Source organism: Pholis gunnellus, assembly GCF_910591455.1.
Source record: "Pholis gunnellus genome assembly, chromosome: 3".
In the NCBI taxonomy this organism is placed as follows: Eukaryota; Metazoa; Chordata; class Actinopteri; order Perciformes; family Pholidae; genus Pholis; species Pholis gunnellus.
In genome coordinates, this window is record NC_136529.1 from 19326207 (window position 1) to 19346653 (window position 20447).

Below are 20447 nucleotides of genomic sequence, written 5' to 3' on the forward strand. Positions count from 1 at the left end.
ATGTGTGTGTGTGTGTGTGTGTGTGTGTGTGTGTGTGTGTGTGTGTGTGCGCGCACATCAGTTACTGATATTGGCCAGAACTGAAAGTTCATGAGCTCATTACTCCACTCCACACATGGACATAATACACTGGAGCCCATCTTCCTGCCATAACAATGCAGCACTGTTGTGATGCAGATAGTTTTATTGGGTTGATAATCTATCGTGAACTTTATATGAAAGGCTCTCTTGCTCAAGTGTTGTCGTGCAGCATTTATATCTGGTGCAACGCCAGTGGGAGTGTTGCACAAGCCTGTAACACATGTGAAGACTGCATCACAGCATAGCTCTTTAGGATGAGTGCGTTGTGGCAAATCTGGCGTGAAGTCAAACATAACCCACGGCTTGCTCGCCTTTTTTTTTTCTTTTTTTTTTTACTCGTCAACAAACAAGTGATTTATTTCATCACTCCTTGTCTTCTCTTGCTGCTATTTGTGCCTTGTTTGCTTGCATGTCACGAGCTCACTCCCTTCCTTCCATAACTGTCTCCTTTGGGGGGAAAAAAAAGCTAAAAGTTTCTCCTTTTTTTTTTTTTTTTTGTCTCTGCAGGACTGCCCTCAGATCCTTCCCTCAACCCAGATCTACATCCCTGTCGGGGTGACAAAGCCGATCACCTTAGCTGCCAAGAACCTGCCCCAGCCCCAGTCAGGACAGAGGAACTATGAGTGTGTCTTCCACATCCAGGGGGAGACCCAGAATGTGCCCGCCCTGCGCTTCAACAGCACCTCCATCCAGTGCCAGAAAACAGCGGTGAGTGCGAAAGGGTTAGGAGATGGGAGATATGGGTAATCTGATCCTTGTGGTGGAGAACACAGCATGTGATGGTGGTGTGTTCTAGTGACATTATAGGGAAACAAATTGGATGGTGTTGTTTACAGAAATAATTTCGTTACTGTATTGTGTATCAAGAGGATTCAGGTTGAATGATGTGGACAGTTTGGTAAGGGGAAAATAATGAATGCCATTTAGTCTCACTCACAAAATAAAAGCACATGATTTAAAGCGCTAGTTATTAATTTGTCCAAAACTCCTGAATAGCGTAAAGACTGAATCGCCAGTGCTTTGTTTTCTGTGTAGGCTAAAAGCATAGTCATTTACCACTATTACTCTTCTCCTAATCAATTGAACTAGGTAACTGAATCATGGTCCGAGTAAGGACATTTACTCGGTCTGGGTTTAAATAATGGCCTTCTTCAACTAATGACCACTTTGGACACTAACGTGCTCATTCTCCTGATGGATCACCGTGTGCCACTTGGACACTGGCTTGGTCACGATCTAGATAAATGATCCAATGCGGATCTTCCTGCATTGAACTGATAGTTGGCAAATAGATATTGACATGAAGAGTTCCCTTCGACATTATTTGAATTGAGACACGCGTATGATAAGCCTTCATTGCGGCGGAAGGTCTTAGTGTGCACTGGGTGAGATCGTGACAGGTCATCATGCGATATTTCATTTACACCAGTGATGTTAATGATGTGTGAAGCTGCAGTGGTCAGCCATCATAGTTTCTGTTCTGCGCTTCTATGATTTTCTATGCCTCTGCGGCTAGAAGGGATGAGTGGTGTGTGCCGGATTAAAGTGTTCTCAAGGATGTTTTTTTGCAGAAGCTTTTTAATAGGAATGTGTGTGTGTGTGTGTGTTTGTGTTTGTGTGTGTATAGAGGATTTACAGGTAGGTCGCTGCCTGTTCTGTGTGTGGAAATATGGCAGTGTGTGTGTGTGTGTGTGTACGTGTATGTTTGTGAGGCTTCAAACTAGCGTGACAGATAAGAGGTAGCCAGCGTTGCGCTTCACTGAGGCTGAAAATACGAAGAGGAAGTCTGTCTCTGAACCTAGTTGGGAGCGGATTGATCATGTTTACACCTCGACTCTATACCTCTTTCTCTCCCTTCCTCTCTCTACCTGTAGTGCTCATCTTTCTCTCTGACTCTCCCACCTCCCTCCGTCTGTCATACTGTCTTTTTCCTTCTATTCCCTACTCTCCTCACTGCTCTCTCTCTCTCTCTCTCTCTCTCTCACACACTTATTTATGCCGCTTGCCTGTCCCTGTCTCTGCATATCTCAACATAAAATGTAAGGCACGAGATGAGAGCTGCTGCCGTTCATTTTGTTTTAGATGAGGGTGTTGCGGCTGACACCGCAACGTGTCGCACATGGAATAAAATCTCTTGACAGATTAAATTAAAGTAGAAACATCTCGAAGTCGTTGATTCTTGCTAATAAGCTGTAGCACCTTTAAAGATCTTTACCACTTCTATATACTACACCTTGTCAGAACAGTCACAAGTATACAGTCAAATAGATTTGAGCAGAAAACGCATATACAGTACTCACCAGCAGCAGTCTTTCTTTAGCTGTGAAGCTCGCTGGGTAGCCGCTGTGACAGCCAGCGCAGCGTTTGATTCTGTCTGTATCGATGGGCAGTCTTCAGGTGCTGGCACACACACGCTGGCAAGTTGTTTGTGAAGGCAGGGCTAATTAGCTAGCGCTAGGGTTGTCTCTCCACAGAGATGTCTGTTTATTGACTGTTTATTGTAGCTGCAAGGCCACTGCTAATCAGCAACAAAGCCCAACCCCGGCCAAAAGCTGAATTTCTCCATTTGATGTCCACAAAGCAGACATGCTAGCAGCAATTAGCCTTGGGCTGTCAGCGCTTAGGCCTTGTTAGCAATTAGTCGGGGCAACTCGACTGCGCGGTAAGATATCGACGCAGCCCGTGCGTCGAGTCCACGTGAGGCCACAGTTAGATTCTGCGGATGAAAAAGGTGCCAGCTGCATGAACTTGCCATTAAAGGCATAATTCATCCAGACTTGAACTTATGAGTGTAATTACGTGTCATGAATTATTAGAATGAGAGTCTTATTATAGCTCCGGAGCGGTATATTTCACAAGAATGAGGTTCTTAAATATTAGTTTATCCGTTTATAGACCATCATATCTCTATCTTTTTCATGCGCACCCCTCCATGTTTGTTCCTACTTTGACAGTGTTCAGCACCAACTCAATGAATCATGTATGACTCTGCAGTAGAAATAGACTTCATCTGTTATGCACACAGCTATGAGGATGGGGGTTAATCAGTGTCTGTGCGTGTGTGCGCACATGTGCATCCTTCACTGTGCCTTAGGCTATGGATCCCAGGATAGCTGTGTGTGCCGGCCCTGCTGGTTCAACACACCTGTGCATGGAGACTGGTGTGTGTGTGTGTGTGTGTGTGTGGAGGGGGGTGCTTGCTAATCAATGGGATAAACACAGGAGTGCTCGTCCACAGTTTAGCCTTGTGTTTGAGATACGCATAAGTGTTTACCACTGTGTCAAACTGGCATACACTCACTCACTTGTTGTAGGAAAGACGAGGACAAGGGCAGAGACGAGAGAGCTGTGGCGTGAAGTAATAACGGAGAGGAGCGGGAAAGAGAGAGGGCAGAATTGGAGCGTAGTACACAATTTCAAGTGAGATGAATGGAGAAAGGTGAAAGGGAGAGTGAGGGGGGGGGTGAGAGGGAGAAAATCTGCTCGAAAGTCTCCCCTGAGGCCAAAACTCATTCCCCTCTGTTTCATGCAATATCATCACACGATTCAAAAGAAGATAACTATTGGCAGGATATTCAGGGATATCCACCGTCGGATCAAGTTTAAAGTCTTTCCCATACTTTAGTCTGTTTGCTTACCATCATTACTCAAGACTCTTATAAAGTATCGCCTAACAGGAGGCTGTCAATAACCTACTGTATATGTGACACACATGACATACGATAGTGTAACATCAGCTCCATGCTAAGCTAGTTGGGTATTGACTTTCCATATCTGCTTATGGGGGGAAAAATATTGATGGTATGGTATTTCTGTATAGGGTTACTGTACCAACTGATCCCTAAAGAGGGAACGAGCAAGCGTATCACAAGACATGAGAAAGAATGCAGCATTGGAGAAAGGTTGTTCTTTTGCAAGCAGGGACATGAAACAAGTAGTGTTTAGACTTGTAAGTATCAAACGTTTGGGGTCAGGTTTTTGCTCAATGTTCAAAGCTCTCAGCATCTTTTGCTGTGTTGAATGTTATTATTGAAAACATGCTTTGTCACTCAAGTTGAAGTTGGGTACTGAGCCAAACATAATTCAACATTTTTGGAACCTGTGAAAGTTGATGAAATGGCAGCTTGTCCAAGGTCCTATAGCAAGTTAGAGAAAAACACGGATCATTTAGTAAAAAGTCCTCTCTATATTTCTTATTGCCAAACTAGCCCACATTGCCACTGACACATACGGAGCCATCCGCCAGTCCTTATGGTAGCAGTTGACTCCGGTCAGCAGCAACCAAAACAACAAGCTGGTGTCTTAATGGGTTCCTTTCCATTTTCTGACCTAGCCCAGGCCGCCTCCTGGTGTGTGTGGGCCAATCAGAGGCAGGGGTGAAGGTGCAAAGGACAATTAGACGCTGAGCTGTGGGCTGTGGAAGCACCAGAGGGGCCATGGGAGCGAACGAACACATGTAAACACACAGCGCTTGCACACAGAAATGACCACACTTTGAGGTCAGTGAGGCTGGCGGATCGCAGCTGGGCGTTGTTTGAAAGCCGAGGCTGAGAGGAGAGAACTATTCGAGGCTTTTTCACCTCTCTGCTCCTTTATCTCCCCCTGTTCTTAACCTTTCGCCCATTTGTACTTCAGTGTCTCCATTTCCCTCCTCTCTTTCACTCTTCATCCCTCTTTCTTGTTTCTCCCTGGAGGGCAGGAATCAGAGGACAGATAATATCAGCGCAGGCCTTACACCATTACCTTCTGTCTGATAAACCACCCGGCCACTCCATCACCCTCTTTCTCTCACTCTTTCACCAGTGGGGGAAAAAAAGCAGCAGACACAGGGGCAGGAGGAGAAAATCTAGTTTGGGATAGGATGTGTGTCTGTGTGTTGTTCTTCCGTGTGCAGGGTGAGCAGCTGTTTGTTAAAGGAGAAATGGGAAGTATCAGGGGTCCTGATGGCATCCAATTAAGGCAGATAAAATGATGATGAATTGCAGTCGGGCAGTGGAGACGAACGCTCATGCACACACACATTCGCTCACACACACACAGGACGACAGCAGAAGGGGAAAGCAGCTCTACAGATTTGGAGAGGGAAAGGAGAGAAAGAGAGCGAAGGAAAGTGAAAGAAAGGCAGGGAAGTTTGGAGTTGGAGATACCAGGAGAAGATGGATGAAGAGGGAAAGAGGCAGAGAGTGCAATGAGAGCGTACAGAGGGAGAGTTTGGAGGAGAGAGAGGACAAATAATCTGCTCCCTCTCCGGTGGGAAATGAGCGAAGGATGGCAGACAAGAAAGATGGATAGACGGATGAATAAATTGATAGACTGAGCAAATAGAGGTCTAGAGAAGAGGCCAAACATGCCTGTAGGGAAGGTAGTCAACACAAACCACACTGGTCTCATAGAGTCACACACCCCTACGTGGTGTGTGTGTATTTGTGTGTGTTTGAGAGAAAACATGAAGCACATGTGCTGATTCAAACTTCTCCTCCGACTCTTTGAAAACTTTCTGGAGTTTTATGGGATTCGTTCAAAGATGTAACTGACTGTAACAACTAAATGGTGTAAATTATATAGGAAGAAATCCTGTCATTTTGAATACATACCACATCAATTCACACATACCCAGTTCGAACGGTGGCAGAGGCGAGGCTAATGAGGGCCTCGACGCTGGTCGGTGGAGGGTAGGCGCAGCGGAGCATGGTACAGCCTGGTCTGGCATGGCCTGGCACAGTTTAATGAGATATAAACACTAGACCTGCCACCGCAGTCAGCCCCAGCACACACTGACACTGTTTTAATTGGCTTGCAGACTGTGTAAGTGTGTGTCTGTGTGCATGCTCAGGGTCAGGGCCGATTGAAAGTGCACGGTAAATTCTCTTGGAATTATTTTTTGGAGTGCTGCAGATAGAGAACCATTCGTTGTTTCCACTACTTTGTTCCCAAATCATGCGATACCTCAGACAACACTGATCCCATTTAGATTCTGAGGCACAACATAGTGTTTGTTTGTGTCAGGGAGATTGTGAGAATTCAATGAGGTTGCGTGCATTTGTTGGCGCTCAACACATTAACTCGGTAACCGTGCGTTCCTGTTGACGCGGACGGCTCTCCGATCCATCTTCCTGTGACGCAGCTGAACGTCGGGGACGGAAGAGATGCATTCCTTCATTCCCCAACATGCCCCCTCCCTCTCTCCCCAGTCATCTACCTGTCTCCATCTCTACCTCCTCCTCCTCCTCTCCAGCTTCCTCCTTCCTCTTCATCTCTTACCCGTCATTGGCTCTCTGCCTCTCCTCCTCTCTGACAGGTGGAAAAGCTGAGCTCCCACGCTCCTGTCCTGGATAAATAAGAATTAATTGCTGCTCAGCTATCAGCATATGCCAGCTCCTCCACCCATCCTCCACCTCACTTTCGTCATCTATTTCTCATTTCTGCCTCTCTCCTTGTATCTCTACAATCTGTAACCTTTACTCTAAATCTTGTCCCATCTCTTACAGCAGTGTTCCACCCTTCAATGTGTTCAGCTCTGTGTGATGGATTGATGGGCGGGAGAAGCTGCAGAAGTGATTGTCATAGCAAGAGTCTTGTGCTATTAGCCTGATGAGAAGAGAGGAGCGGAGAGAAGGTGGTTAAACCAGAGGGGGACCTCCTCTGCCTGCCTCCATGTTTTAAATCCAGCACAGTAGAGTAGCCTCAGTCTGTTTTGCATGATAACCTACGGTGAGTGTCTCGTATGCTGCTGTAGAGTTGGTTGATATCAACCGTGATTTAACCACGCTCCGTTTACATATTACGTAACATAAGATTCCAAATTAGCCTTTATACTCGGTGTTGTAATTGAACGAATGAGAAACTTTTATTATAATTTTTAGCAGTATTAACATTAGCAGTAACTGGTCACAGTTCATGAATAGCAAATTATCAAAGTAAAAGTGCAAGGACTCGGTGTGAATAGTGCATTTGGCCGGCATCCCTTTTTATTAATGACTTGAACTTGACAGAAACTCTGTGATGTTAATCAGGGAGTGTATCTAAAACTAGTGAAGGGTACATCTTCCAGAAATCCTCGGGCACGCAGAATGTGACCTGCCACACATTTCAGTACTGGCCGAATCTCTTTTTTTCTGTAAAACAAATATGAATTGGTCAGTTAGCGTGAGCAATAGCCACCGACGCTTGTAAAGACAGATACATTAAAACTCCAAACCAAATTACTGCTCAATCAGCGTCAGTCCTTTAATTTCTCCTCTCGTTTGCACATGTGTGTCGCAGAGTGCTGCTGCATAGATGGCGCGGGCACTGCAGGCATGTGTTTGAGTAAATAGATGTAGGTGGTTGGTGGCAGTTGAGCGGTGGAGTTTGCGAGGGGAGAATGGCCACCAGAAGAATGGCATGAGTTGAGAGGGGGAAAAGGGGTGAGGGTATTGGAAATAGGGACGTTTCTGCAAACGACCAGCATTCCGGCTTTTGTCCGGGGAGAAGTCCAGTAAGCTTACACTAGCTTAATGCTTAGGCTAGAAAATAAGAAACAGCATTATTTTTCCCTCAAGCCAGCACTACCCCCCCCCCCCCCCTCTCTCTCTCTCTCTCTTTATTTACATCAATGAAGACAGTATGTGCGCAAGTGTGCAACTATGCACATGTTTGTGTGTGCGTGCGTCCAAAAGATAAGCTGGGTAACTGGGTCCGGCCATGCCCTCCAATCCTGTTAGTATTAGCGATTAGCACTGGCTAACAGGTCCCCATTATGAGCCGAGGCTGATTCCACGCCGCCTGACCCCACACATACAGTACATACACACATACACACACGCTAAGCTATAGGAAGGATTACCACTTGATCCTTGATTAGGAAGCCGTATCTGCCTGGAAGTTGTGTGTGTTCGTGTGTGTGTGTGTGTGTGTGTGTGTGTGTTCGTGTGTGTGTTTAAAAGGGCAAGTTGTGTCTATACGTTGACATACACTTTTTGCTGTACACTGGCGAAGCACATTTTACATGGGCCAGCAATCAGCCTCTGTCCACTACTTCTCTTTTGCGCCGTCCCAATGTGGCTGCTTCACAAAACTGTTTTAAATCTAGTATTTATCTAGATTGAAAATGTGTTTGGTCAGGTCTTAATATTTATAGCAGACGTCATCACCTTGAGAGAGCTAGCGAGGAAGGAAAGAGGAAGAGTGTAACCTGTTCTATCCCAGGTATGGGCTTGCCCTGGGCTAGCTTGGTATTTTTAGCCGTCCAGCTTGCACATGCTTTCAAAATGACTAATTATCAGGTGGTGACCCTCACAGACGGTACTTGTTACTTGATACCATCCTTCACCCCTCCTTCTCTATCTCTCCTTCAGTTTTCAGTGACAGGTTCAGCTGGTTGAGAGAATATTGTGGGTCAACGTCTCACCTCCTACTTTTACGTCTTCATTCTTATCATTTCACGTTTATTTTTTTGAGATTTATTTGCGCTCCCTCTGACCATTTCACTGTATCTTCTTGCCTTTTATTTATGTATCACTCTATTCTCTGAAGTGTCTATTCTTTATTTAACATAACACCCTCCTTACCTGTGTCTCTTCCTCTCCCGGTTGCTTTAGTATTTTGTAACGGTCTGTGTTTTGACCTGTTGACATTTGCATCAAAAACGAATGCTTATCACTAACAAACTCTACTTTTTGTCTTTCCACTCACCTTCAGTCTGTCTATTTTTTCTCCTTGAGTCAAAGACTGTACACAAAAGGATTGTTACCATCGTTCTATACAGTTTTAAATACTGTCATTAAATCACTGAATATAGAACATAGTGATTTTTGCAGCTCTGTTTCAGTTTTTTCTCCACTTCACACATGCAAATGCTGACCTTTTTGAAAGTAGCTTGCTTAATGTTTGCATTTTCATATCTGCTGTGCAGTGAATAAACCATGTACCAAGGCGCATGTGTGTATTCCCTGAACTGTGTGTTGTGCAACAACGGTGGTTCAGTATGAAAGTTTAATAAGCCTTTGGTGCAATGAGAGGAGATGAGCTTTGGATCATAACCTAACCTTTCTTATGCCTCCCCCACACTCTGCTGCCCATTAAACACATATACACGCGCATGCACACCTCTCCCTAACTAAATATTCATGTTGTTGTTGAGTGAAGGTACATACTCAAGCAGATCCCAGTTTCCCCGATCAACATTCACAGCAGACACAGACACATACCTATAACATGGACTAAAAAAACAAAAGGATAGAGGCCAGCCAGTGTTGTTTTAGCACATCCACACCTCCAGCCTGTGTGTGTGTGTGTGTGCTGCAGCTTTTCAGGGTGACGACTTGTCAGGGTGTAAAGCAGGGGTGAAGAGGTCCACACACATCTATTATCTATTTCTCTATCAGCGGTATTGGCCCCTTCTCATGTGGTCCAGAGGGGGATCAGGCCATGCTCTGATTGGCTGGTCATCAGAGGAGCAGGGAGGGGAGTGCAAGGAAGCTTGACCCCGTGTACTTTACTGTAGCCTGTCTTCAGTCCTGAGAGGATGTAACGGAGCAGCAAGAGAAGACATAGTTAATGACTCTGAAATAGAGAAATGGATACAACATACAACTTGCCACATATTTGGCAGTGAATCACATGAAGAAGATTGTCCTTAAGCTCCCATTGTCTGACATTACATGTCTCCGAAATGATGGCTAGACATCCATCCAATACTGGAAGCTGGGAGGTTTGAGAAAGAATGATTGAAGGCTTATGGGTTGTGGAAAAGCAGCCAACCCAATCCAAAATGCATGTACTCACCAACTGCCTCTCTTTTGCACAAATAGCCAAATATGCCCAAATAATATTTCAGCGTCCTGTCTCGTGAGTTGCCACCTGAGGAACTTGCAGCTCTAGTTTTGGCCTCCTGTGCTAGGAGAGGCTGTCCAACATTTTATATGGGCTGGTTTGGTTTGGATTTTGTCATTCCGGCCAACTAAAACAATTAGCAACCATTTCTCTTAACGAGCAATGATTTAATGTTTATATGAAATATAGCTTAATGGCGCTTTATTGCTGCTGCTCTTTTGGGTTTGGACCTCTGCCAGTTTTGAGCCAGTGTGAGAATGTGTTCTCCACTGCAGTGTTTTAAAGCAAGCCCGGTTGTCAAGAGAAGGTTTCCTTCATTTGAAACTCCTACAGCAGCTCAAACAATTGCCAAATATGAAGCTGCCCAAAGCTGGCATAACGCCTCTTTTGACCTTGCTCTGTCTCTCTCTTTCTCTCACTCCCTTACCATCTTCATCCCCTTTGCTTCTCTGGCCTTTCAGTGTCTGTTTCATCTGTTTTTCTCCCCTCACGTTCTCTCTTCATCTCCTTCTTGCTGCCTTTCTCTCTCTCTACATCCCCATGTTTCAGTTTATATCCCTTTCTTCTCCCTCATTGTCTTGCATTCAAACACACTCGCATGCTCTTTCCATCTCCTCCCAGGCAGACTGGGTGGTCCGCTCGGGGAGAGGGAAGGAAGGAGGGAAAGATTGAAGAAGTTCATATGCTCGGACTTCAGTGGAGAGAAATAATAGCTGACATCCAAAACATGTGTTGCTGTGCGAGTGTCTTATCTCCCTGTGCTTTCATGTGTTTTTATTTATCATTTTTATATTTCCTGTATAGACCATGCAATCTGTCTTTGATGCATTCGCTGGCATCCGTCTCTTGGAAACTGTCCCGTGTGCAGAATGCATATTTATTATAGTATAGTGTGCACATGTGTGTTCTCTGGACATGTTTGGTATATGCGATAAAGGAATCTGCTCCATTTCTCCTTGTTTGACTGTGGGCGTTCTGGGGGATTGAGGTAGGGGAGAGAAAGTCTGACTGAGATTGGTCGGGGAGGAGGTTTGTAAAGAGGTAGAGGGAAGGAATAATGAGAGGGAGAGAGAGAGAGAGAGAGAGAGAGAGGAGGGGATGGAAGGGAGGATTGCGAGAGAGGGTGAGGCGGCAGAGGAATGTGTGAAAAGACCAAGGCAGACATGTCAGGGAACAAATTGAAAATGCCAATTTCACTTTAGCCCCCACCAGCTCAGGCGCTTACAGGCCAGCCGCGGCCTCTTATTCCATGTGTAAATGAATGGTGTCCACAGAATAACACACAATCACCTCTCTCTATCCAGCTCGCCCTCACTATTTCTCCCTCACCCTTGCTGCTGTATCATCCTCTCTCCACCTCTTTTCCCTTTCCACTTCCGTCTCCCCTTTTTCCACCATCTTTTCTTCTTTTTTTGTTTGCTCCCTGCACTCCTTGTCCCAGCACACTCCACCTCTGTCTTTCCAACCCATCAGCCAGTCTTTTAACCATCACTTGATGCTTTTCTCCCCTCTTTTTCCTGCACTCTGTCCAGTATTATTGGTGCTTTTTCCACATTGCCCTTTTATTGTCACCTTCAGCCTTACCTTCCCCTTTCTATATGACCCCACTGCAGTAAAGTTGGCATGCCGTGTGTTTGTCCTAAGATACCAGGTCCACTGGCCTTAAAGGAGAAGGTACCTCTCTCACAAAATAATCATGACGGACTGTAACTAGTGATCATTTTCATTTTTGATTAACATGCTGTGTAAATATTAGTATGAAAGATGACTAGCTCTCTCGCCAACTTTCTGAAAAAGTATTCTTGTTTGTCGTTGTGCAGGCCAGCTCCCAGGTGGAGTTACTCAGGGGTAAACGTTTCCTCGTTAATAGTTCATGGCTACTAAATAAATAAGGGCACCAAAATGTGACTGAAAACCTTTTTTTTTCTTCCTTAAATTAAACTGAGAGAGCAAAGTAGTTCTTCTGTGATACACGGAGACATCTTCCTTCATTTGGATATCAGCATCTCGGCCTTCAGGGCCTGCTGAATGTAAATCATCCAATCGCATAAAGTGAAGAATGAATTAATCAGCCATTCACACATTGTGACATTGCCGTGTCCTCTCATTTTCTTATCTTCTCTATGCACATTTCTCGGCCCTTTTCCCCCCCCTCAAATACATTCCAATTCACTATTATTACAGATGTCAAGATAAATCTCACAGTATCACATTGGAGTGGTATCACATAGTGGCGAAGTTGTAGCTAGATTCAATCTGTGAGGGCCCCATAGCCTCAGGCTCAGGGCTTTCACATTGGATTTTATCACCACTCCACTAGAAGAGAATAGTCCTGCTATCTCTCAGCCTCAGGTCATTGAAGATAGTGACCATACCAGTGGTAGTGAGGCTGACTGGGCACCCTTTGACTGACAGAGGCATTAGGTTAACATGGCCTATCTCAAGTCTTACCAGCTAACACTCTCTCGCTATCTAGCAGCTGTTCATGTTCTATCGGAAAGACAGCTAATGAATGGAGTAGTTACTAATGCACAATGTCTCTCCGACTGGGGGATGTGGGGCTCTCTAGATGAATGAGTACTGAGATGATTGGGTGCTTACCTCAGTGTTTGGCTGATTTGTGTGTGTGTGTGAGAGAGGATCGGGGAGGCGATGTAACTTCTAAAGCTGCATTTTATTTGGCGGTGATAATCGTTGTTGATAATTTATTTGTTCGGATGTTGGGAATGGTCTCACAAGAGCTCTCTTTCTTTCATTTCGTCGGTTAACACACCGCCATCACATCGCCGCTTTTGAAGCTTGTTGTCTCATTTAAAGCGATTCCATTAAAGTGATTACGCCGACGACGAGTCAATTACGTTTCAACTCTTATTAGTTCAGGATGCAAAAATGAAATTAGATGAGAATATTATTGTTGGAGATATATTAGGCTTTTCATTCATCACTGGAATGGAATGAGTCATACAGTGATGGGGATTCCAATCTCTTAATCAACTCTGTGCTCTGCCAGGCAGCGGCGGATGTGCTGCGTGTTAAAATCACAATATAGCCTGTCTCTCATCTTTCATTTTTATGGCCCTTCAACTGTGTGAGCACCGCAGGGTATGACATTACTACCAGCCACTAGCTGAACCAAGCTTTTCTCTCTCTCACTAATTTAATATTTTATTAAAAGACCGAGAATGTCGTACAATGATGTTATTGGTGTAGGAGAATTATTGGTTGAGGTGCGGATATGTGACTGGGAATGCTAATATTGATGTCGGTTTGTATTTCAGTATGCCTATGAGGGGAATGACATCAGCGACCTGCCAGTGGATTTGTCTGTGGTTTGGAACGGAAACTTTGTCATCGACAACCCCTTCAACATCCAAGGTGAGTGAAACGTTATCGACCCTCATTGTCTCAATCAGCATGAGCAAATTAAAGACCGGGGAGGAGAAGAGAGTGCCATTATATTCAGTATAAAAGTATTCTTGAATCTTGTCATGTGTCTTAACCTTTAAACATCAGACATTATAGTCGAATCAATCCCATTTCAAAAGCTGTGTTGATTTGTCAGATTTATTTATCTTCAGCTGAGTCACGGCTGATACAGCATCTCAAAAAAGTTGGATCCAGGAAAAAACAAACGGCTACAACCCCGTAGTGAATAATTTATATTTTGACCAAATTTATATTCTTTGTCTGTAAAGGGCTCCAACACCGTGTGAGTTGTGTGCGGGACACTGCAATAGTGCCCTATTCAGCAGTGTCAAAATTATACATTTATACACAGACTCTGCAGTGTAGCATTCAATTTGAATCAGTTTTTGCGTTATGCAAAGTAATGAGGCCAATAGGTGCAGTGTTGAGATCAGACCAGAGGTTCTCGACGCATTTTAAAGTCAGATTTTAGGCGTAAACTAGGCAAGGTTCATCCAACACAATGTTGGTTAAGAAAGCAGCTTAAGTATTGTTCCTTTCCCCAAAATAAAACATAATAATTGATATTCTGTCACTGACAATCACCAACTGAGAAATATTGTTACTGAGCTTGAAGGTTCATTCTTGACGTTGGAAACAGTATTTTAACAAAACAAACTGAAGTGAGATCAAAGTCGACTGATGAAGCCTGTTCCTAGCATTTATTTTGTGTTGCGCTTCGTTTTTCAGCTCCGCGATGCGTACGGTCACATTGTAAAATATCTTGAGAGAGGGATGTATTATTACAACCCCTTTGTGCAATTTTAGGTTGACGGGTATAATTATTAACAGTGTATGCACTACTGTATCTAAAGACAGTACATTATTACTATATGTACACTAATGTAGAACCCCACCTCGGCCTCCAAACAAAGGACCAAGAGGATAGTGATTAAACACGCATACTCAATGCACCGCTGGGGGAGAAGACAATGAGATCATGTCTGTTGGATATAATTACTGGTAGGACAGTCTTTATAGTGCTGTCTCCATACTTATTGTGGCTTGTACAGCACAGCAGGGGTCTGTAACATTATGCTCTTGCTGTGAGGTGAAGTAACATCATCCGCAGCCACCACTGCGTTCGATACGGCCCGCTGATGACACGCACAAGGAGTTTTGTACAACAGAGGGAGCTGCGTTGTTTGGTGCCGTTAGTTGCTCTTTGGTGGTTAAAGACGCGAGGAGATTGCGTGCAGTATTTCAGAATAGAAGATGTTACATCATACGTCATTCCCTGTAGTCCAAAGTCTCAAATTTCACATATTCCTCAGGCTGCTGGCTCTGACTGATACTGTACGTTATATGGATGCGTTTGTAACCTTTACCAGACATATTCTTTATGAACATAGGGACCCCACTGTAATCCACAATAATGGGGTGTTTATATTCATAGAGCCAACATAGAAGTGCTTTGACCGTCAATGGTTCTTCCAGAGACAAAGTGTTTTTTAATGGGCATCTGTTAGATGCAGCAGGGTCTACGCATTGTGTGTGTTACCTCAAGTGTAAATCTCCTGAAGTGCAACCGGAGGTGACCTACAGCCCAAATATGTCTCCCTCTCTCGGTCTCTCTCTCTTCGCTGCCTGCCCCCTCCCTATTTCACAATCATGATAATCATCTGGTGGAGCGTGAGCGATGCTCGCTTGTCTTAAATACTGATATGTTAATGTAATTAGAGAGGAGACGTTTAGCAGCCAGTAATTGTTACAGGGTTGCTTTAAAGCTGCTCCATGACCAATGGGATTTGGGGATGGAATAGCAGAGAGAGAGAGAAAAAGATTCCGCTGCACAATTCCTAAGGCCCTTGGGAAATAGTGCCTTAACTCAACTTAGTCTCAGTGACATTGAATAAGTTTTGGGATTTTTGTGTGGAAGTTGAGAAACTTAAAGTGGAGGTATTGGGTTGTTCTACCCCTCGGGTTGTGTGTTTACTTAGTGAGCTTGTACTGCAATATTCAATACAAACTATATTGATGGTAAGGTAACTTAATTTTCTCCCTATCCTCATTCCACCCAATAATAATGTCTTACTTCTTTCCTTACCAGCCCACCTATATAAGTGCTATGCCCTGAGGGACAGCTGTGGGATGTGTCTGAAGGCAAACCCCAGGTTTGAGTGCGGCTGGTGCGTACAGGAGAAGAAGTGCTCCATGAGGCAGGAGTGTACTCCTTCAGAAAGCACTTGGATGCACGCCACCACAGGAAACAGCCGCTGTGCACACCCCAAGATCATCAAGGTAAGGCGTGATAGCAACGACACATGCTCAACCACATAACGCCATATAGCGGCTCAGTATCCTCCTGAAGCCCGGCAATGTAACACATTCCTACCGGCACATATGTACCCGCAAGTACAAACTCGCACCCCTTTGAATTGGATTGAAGGTGCTCGACATGCAGCAACACACACCCTAATGCAGTCAGTGTGCAACAAAAAAATGCAACTTTCCAAAGCTATATTACCTTTTATTCAGGATTTACTTATAAGTTTGAAAATGTATTAGCAGAAATGTGTTTGTGTGTGTGTGTATGTATATATATATATATATATATATATATATATAGATTTCTAGGTCACTATATGAATAGAAATATAACCTCTTGAAGTTAATCCTGTTCTTTGTCAAAGATTTTAACTGACACCGTCGCCACACACATTAACACCCCAAGGTCTGTGAGGCCAGGGAACAGCCCACTCTAGAATAAACATTGCATGGAGCTGCTAAATCCAAGTTAAGGAAAAACTCTTCTCTTACCACTGCTAACGTTAAAGCAGACACTTTAGCTGCTGTTTGGTGTGCGTTGCCCAGCAACTCGACCTCCGAAAACAACAAACAAGGCAGGGGTCAGAAGGGAGGGGGGTTCAAGTGACAGTATGCCTTTTGTAACAGGGGTTGTGATTATTTCTTGTTCAGCAAACTTTGAAACTGAAGACTTGCCTTTTAGACACAAATCAAAGCATTGCCAAAGTCAGCTCATTAGTAACTTTTCCAACCGAAGAGATTAGAAATTCCTACCTGTGCTGCGTCATTGTTTTGGCGCGTGAAGGGGACATCGTAGGAGGAGAGGCGGCAGGGAGGATAGACAACTTAGAAGCCATCACCGTGACTGATACCACAACACAGATGGGCCGGCCAGGAGGTGGCAGTTCACAAACACCAAGACTGAACACACTGACATGATTAGAGATGATGGCTACACACACTGACACACACACACACACACACACACACACACACACACACACACACACACACCTGAGGAGGCAGAGCGGGTGGTTGTCTGTAGAGTGTGTGCGACAGGAGGGTGACAGAGAAACAGAGACTGTGCAATTGTGCTAATTGTGTTCCACCATGGGCACCGAATGTGTGTGCGCATGTGTGCATCTGACAGGCTGGGTGAGCCAAGGCGTCTAAACACCATGGCGTTCCCATCTGTTGCCACCGGGTAACCGTGGTGGTGGTCCTCGTCTGACTGTGACCTGGGTCACCGTCCCTACAGCTCACCACTGGGACTGACACACACGCTTGCACGATCTCACGAACAAAACACACGCAGCCCGGTTTGAAAGCCACCCGCCGCTGTGTGAGACGCGTTTTGACGTTCAACCCTTTCGCTCGCCTCCCGTTTGTCCTTCTGCCTTCTTCCGTTCTTTTCCTTCTCTCCGTCATTCCTCCTCAAGCTTTTAACACTTTTTTTCAACTTTAAATTTAATTTAATCTAAAGTAAGGGAGAATCATCATCTCAGTCAAAACGAGTGCCATTTCTCACTATTTAAATGAGTGTGAAATATATGTATGGCTTATAATGCATGCCCATTTCACCGATGCAGACTTGTATGGCTGGAGCCCTCAGTACATTTCCTGTGTGACACGGGTTCGTCTCTCTGAATGCTTAATGGAGATATTGGATAATTGGGGCACTGGCACATAGATAAATCCATTCGCTAATGCTCTCTCTCTCTCTTCTTGCTCGCCTCAGTTATCTCTTTGAAACAAGCGCACAGAGGCAATTGGGTTGTGTGTGCGTGTACGTATGAGAGAGATGAAGGGGGTGTATGAGGTGGTGAGGATGTGTGTGTGTGTGTGTGGGTGTGTGCGTGCAAGCATGTGCTATTGCATGCATATTGAGGGGTAAATCCTGGCCTTGGGGCAAGATGTTGGTGGCAGTCAAAAAGCAGGAGTAGAAGAGCTTCAAAAGCAGCAGCAGCAGCAGCAGGAGGAGAAATGTACTGCAGGTTTGAGAACATGGAGGAGACAAAGAAGAATAGAAAAAGAGAGGCACTAGAGGAGGCGTTATCACCCAGCCGCGCTGCCAGCTTCACCTCTTCTCTCTCCACCTTTGACATTTACAGTGTGACATTAATGCCAAAAGATCATCTGCAGGTGACAAAGAAAATCTTTCCCTTTTTCTTCTGCCATTTCACCCTTTAGTTCTCCCAGAGAGCATCACAAATTGAATATTACTTTACTTCTTTCCATCAGTTCATTCAAATTCCTCATTCCCTGTTTGAGGCCTTTTTTTTTTCAACAAAAAAGAAAACGTCTTTTTGGTTTATTCAGGCTGCTTGGTTAATTTTTGCTGCATTCTAGCTGTTTGTGTGGCCATCAGCTAGCGGATTAGCCGCTAATTTCTTTTGGGCCGGAGAGAGAGTGTGTGTTTGAACGGCCGCCACTATGTGATTGAACACGCAACATGCAGACACATATTATACACATACACACAGCTATCCAGAGCTTTGAAAGCAGCAAGCGTTGAACCCGTTTGGTGTCATTTGCAAGTGTGCTATTGCCCATTTGACGTTGTTCAATAGTGTGCAGTTGGGTACCGTTCCACTAATGACTCTGGCACCTAAGCGCTGTTTTCCAAACACGGCAATTGATGTTTTAGGCTCTAAATGATTGGTTTTAAACCAAGAATTTAGCCGTTAGGCCGTTGAAGTGCTATTTTTATTGTGCTGCATTTTTTTCTCTCTACACTGACATTGTGCACTAAGATTAATTAGTTCTCCTTTCACAACAAGCAGACACACAGTGTGTGTGTGTGTGTGTGTGTGTGTGTGTGTGTGTGTGTGTGTGTGTGTGTGTGTGTGTGTGTGTGAAAGCATACACAAACAAACATTCCCACAGGCAAACATACACACTCTCTGAAAGGCTTATATTCAAATATGAAATGTTTAAAATCAGAGATAAACATTAAGCTACAATGTGTGGCTTGTATGGTATCCTCAAAATCACATTCACAGCCACACAGACGGTGACACACACACACACACACACACACACACACACTGTCTGGCGCTGTCTCCCAGTGTAGTGCAGCAGTGTCCTAGTAATGGCCTTGGATGCTGCCTGGCCCTCCATCATCCATCATCTCCTGCCTGCCTTCTCCTAGGGGACAGGAAGAGCATTACAGCTAGCCCTTAGAAACCAATTAAAACAACACAGGCGATGCCTGTGTGTGTGTGTGTGATTTTTGGTGTTTAAGCAAGTGGCACACTTCTGCGCTTCTCTGTTCTTTGCTTCTTTGTGATCTTTTGTGTATGAAAAAAGTGTTTTTTGTGTGCCCTGAAATCTGTCTGATATTGCATGGAATCGTGTCAGTGTGCGAGTCTTTGTCTCATTTCACAGCTTAGGTACTTGCAAAAGGCCAATGATTTCTCCTTCATGTATTGTTAAGCTGCAATATTGGCCAGACTTCTTTATCTCTCTCTACCGCTCTATTTTCTTGTCACTTTCTTTTCTTTTCTTCCTTGTAACCTCTGTTTCTCATTCCCATGTTCACCTTTTTCCTTTCCTTTCCTATTTCCTTACCTTTTTCAACCCTCGCTCCTTTTCACTTTCCCTTCCTGTCCTTCTCCTTCCCTTTTCATCGTCCTTCATCTATCCTGTCCTCCTATCATCTTCCCCTCTTCTTTCCTCCTCCTGTCAGCCAGTGTCTAGAGAGATGTCTTTCTCTTTAAAGGTCTGTATTGACCAGGCCTCTGTGATTTGTCACTCGTGTTTTAGAGCAAAACAATAGGTCTCACAGGAATAATGAAACAAACCAGTGCTGAGTAAATACTTTCAGTTATTCAGAAGCGTAATATTACAACTGTATATCTGCTAATATGATGTCTAAATTTAGCTTTTTATCTAAACATGTCAGCTACAGGAATATAATTGGCTCCAGTTTGATTCTGACTTCAGTCACAGTTTTGTTCTCCATGTTTGTGGGGATTTACATCTTCAATCATATAATTATTGACTTGTACACATGTAAACATTTAGTGGCAGAGACTATATTATCCTTGTCATTACTCATTTCATTACCTCCATCGATTTGTTTGTGACTTTTTGTTTTTCTGAGTCTCTCACATCTCAGATAGAAATCAGAAACCTTAGGCCATGTTCATATCATCTCTCTCTCTCTCTCTCTGTGTGTCCCCTGCTTCCCCCCTTCCTCCTCCTCCTCCTCTTCCTATAACTAGCAGATGCTATCTGTGCACTGCCGCTCATCCGGCCACAATAGGCCTCACACAAAGCCTCCGACACAACGGGACAAGTCGGAGACGAAGAGGAAAAAGGGAATTTGAATGAGTGTGGAGCGCCGCGACTGCGAGAAGAGAATGGAGCGAGTGTTTAGGCTGGTGGCTTTTATCAAAAAGGGCTTTTTGTTTGTGTTGGTTAGTTGGTGATGTAACAACTTGTGTGTGTGTTTTGATAAGCCAGTGCTTATAGAGACAGAGATTCGATTACCATATCTGAAGATTCTGACTGGTGCACAACTGTGTGCCACTTACTCTCCAGCTACAATATAAGCAGTCAGGCACATTGTCAAAGAGACAGCAAGTGAATTAAGAAGACAGAAGTCCGGAGAGGAAGAGGAAGAGGAAGAGGGAAAGGGCAAGGGAAGAAGGAAGGATGTTCATCAGAAGCCTTGCTGCTGTAAGATGGGAAACACTCCTTAATTGTATCACTGTGGCATTTCAGTTCTGGCCTGCACGACACTGGGCTTTGTTCCCATTGTGTGTTTCTGTTAGTGGTGTCCTGAACACCTGTGGCTTTTACTATCCCGCCACCTTTTCTATAATGATGTTAGACTG

At 44.4% G+C, this 20447-nt stretch overlaps 1 protein-coding gene across 1 annotated transcript in view; it reads left to right on the top strand.

Annotated features, from left to right (window-relative positions):
* The window catches only part of plxna1b (plexin A1b), a 176940-nt gene that overhangs the window by 120866 nt on the left and 35627 nt on the right, over positions 1–20447 (top strand). Inside the window, exons 10-12 of the mRNA XM_079186674.1 lie at positions 589–789; positions 13173–13269; positions 15410–15600. Of these exons, the coding sequence (XP_079042800.1) occupies positions 589–789; positions 13173–13269; positions 15410–15600 (489 nt within the window). The remainder of the gene's footprint in view (positions 1–588; positions 790–13172; positions 13270–15409; positions 15601–20447) is intronic.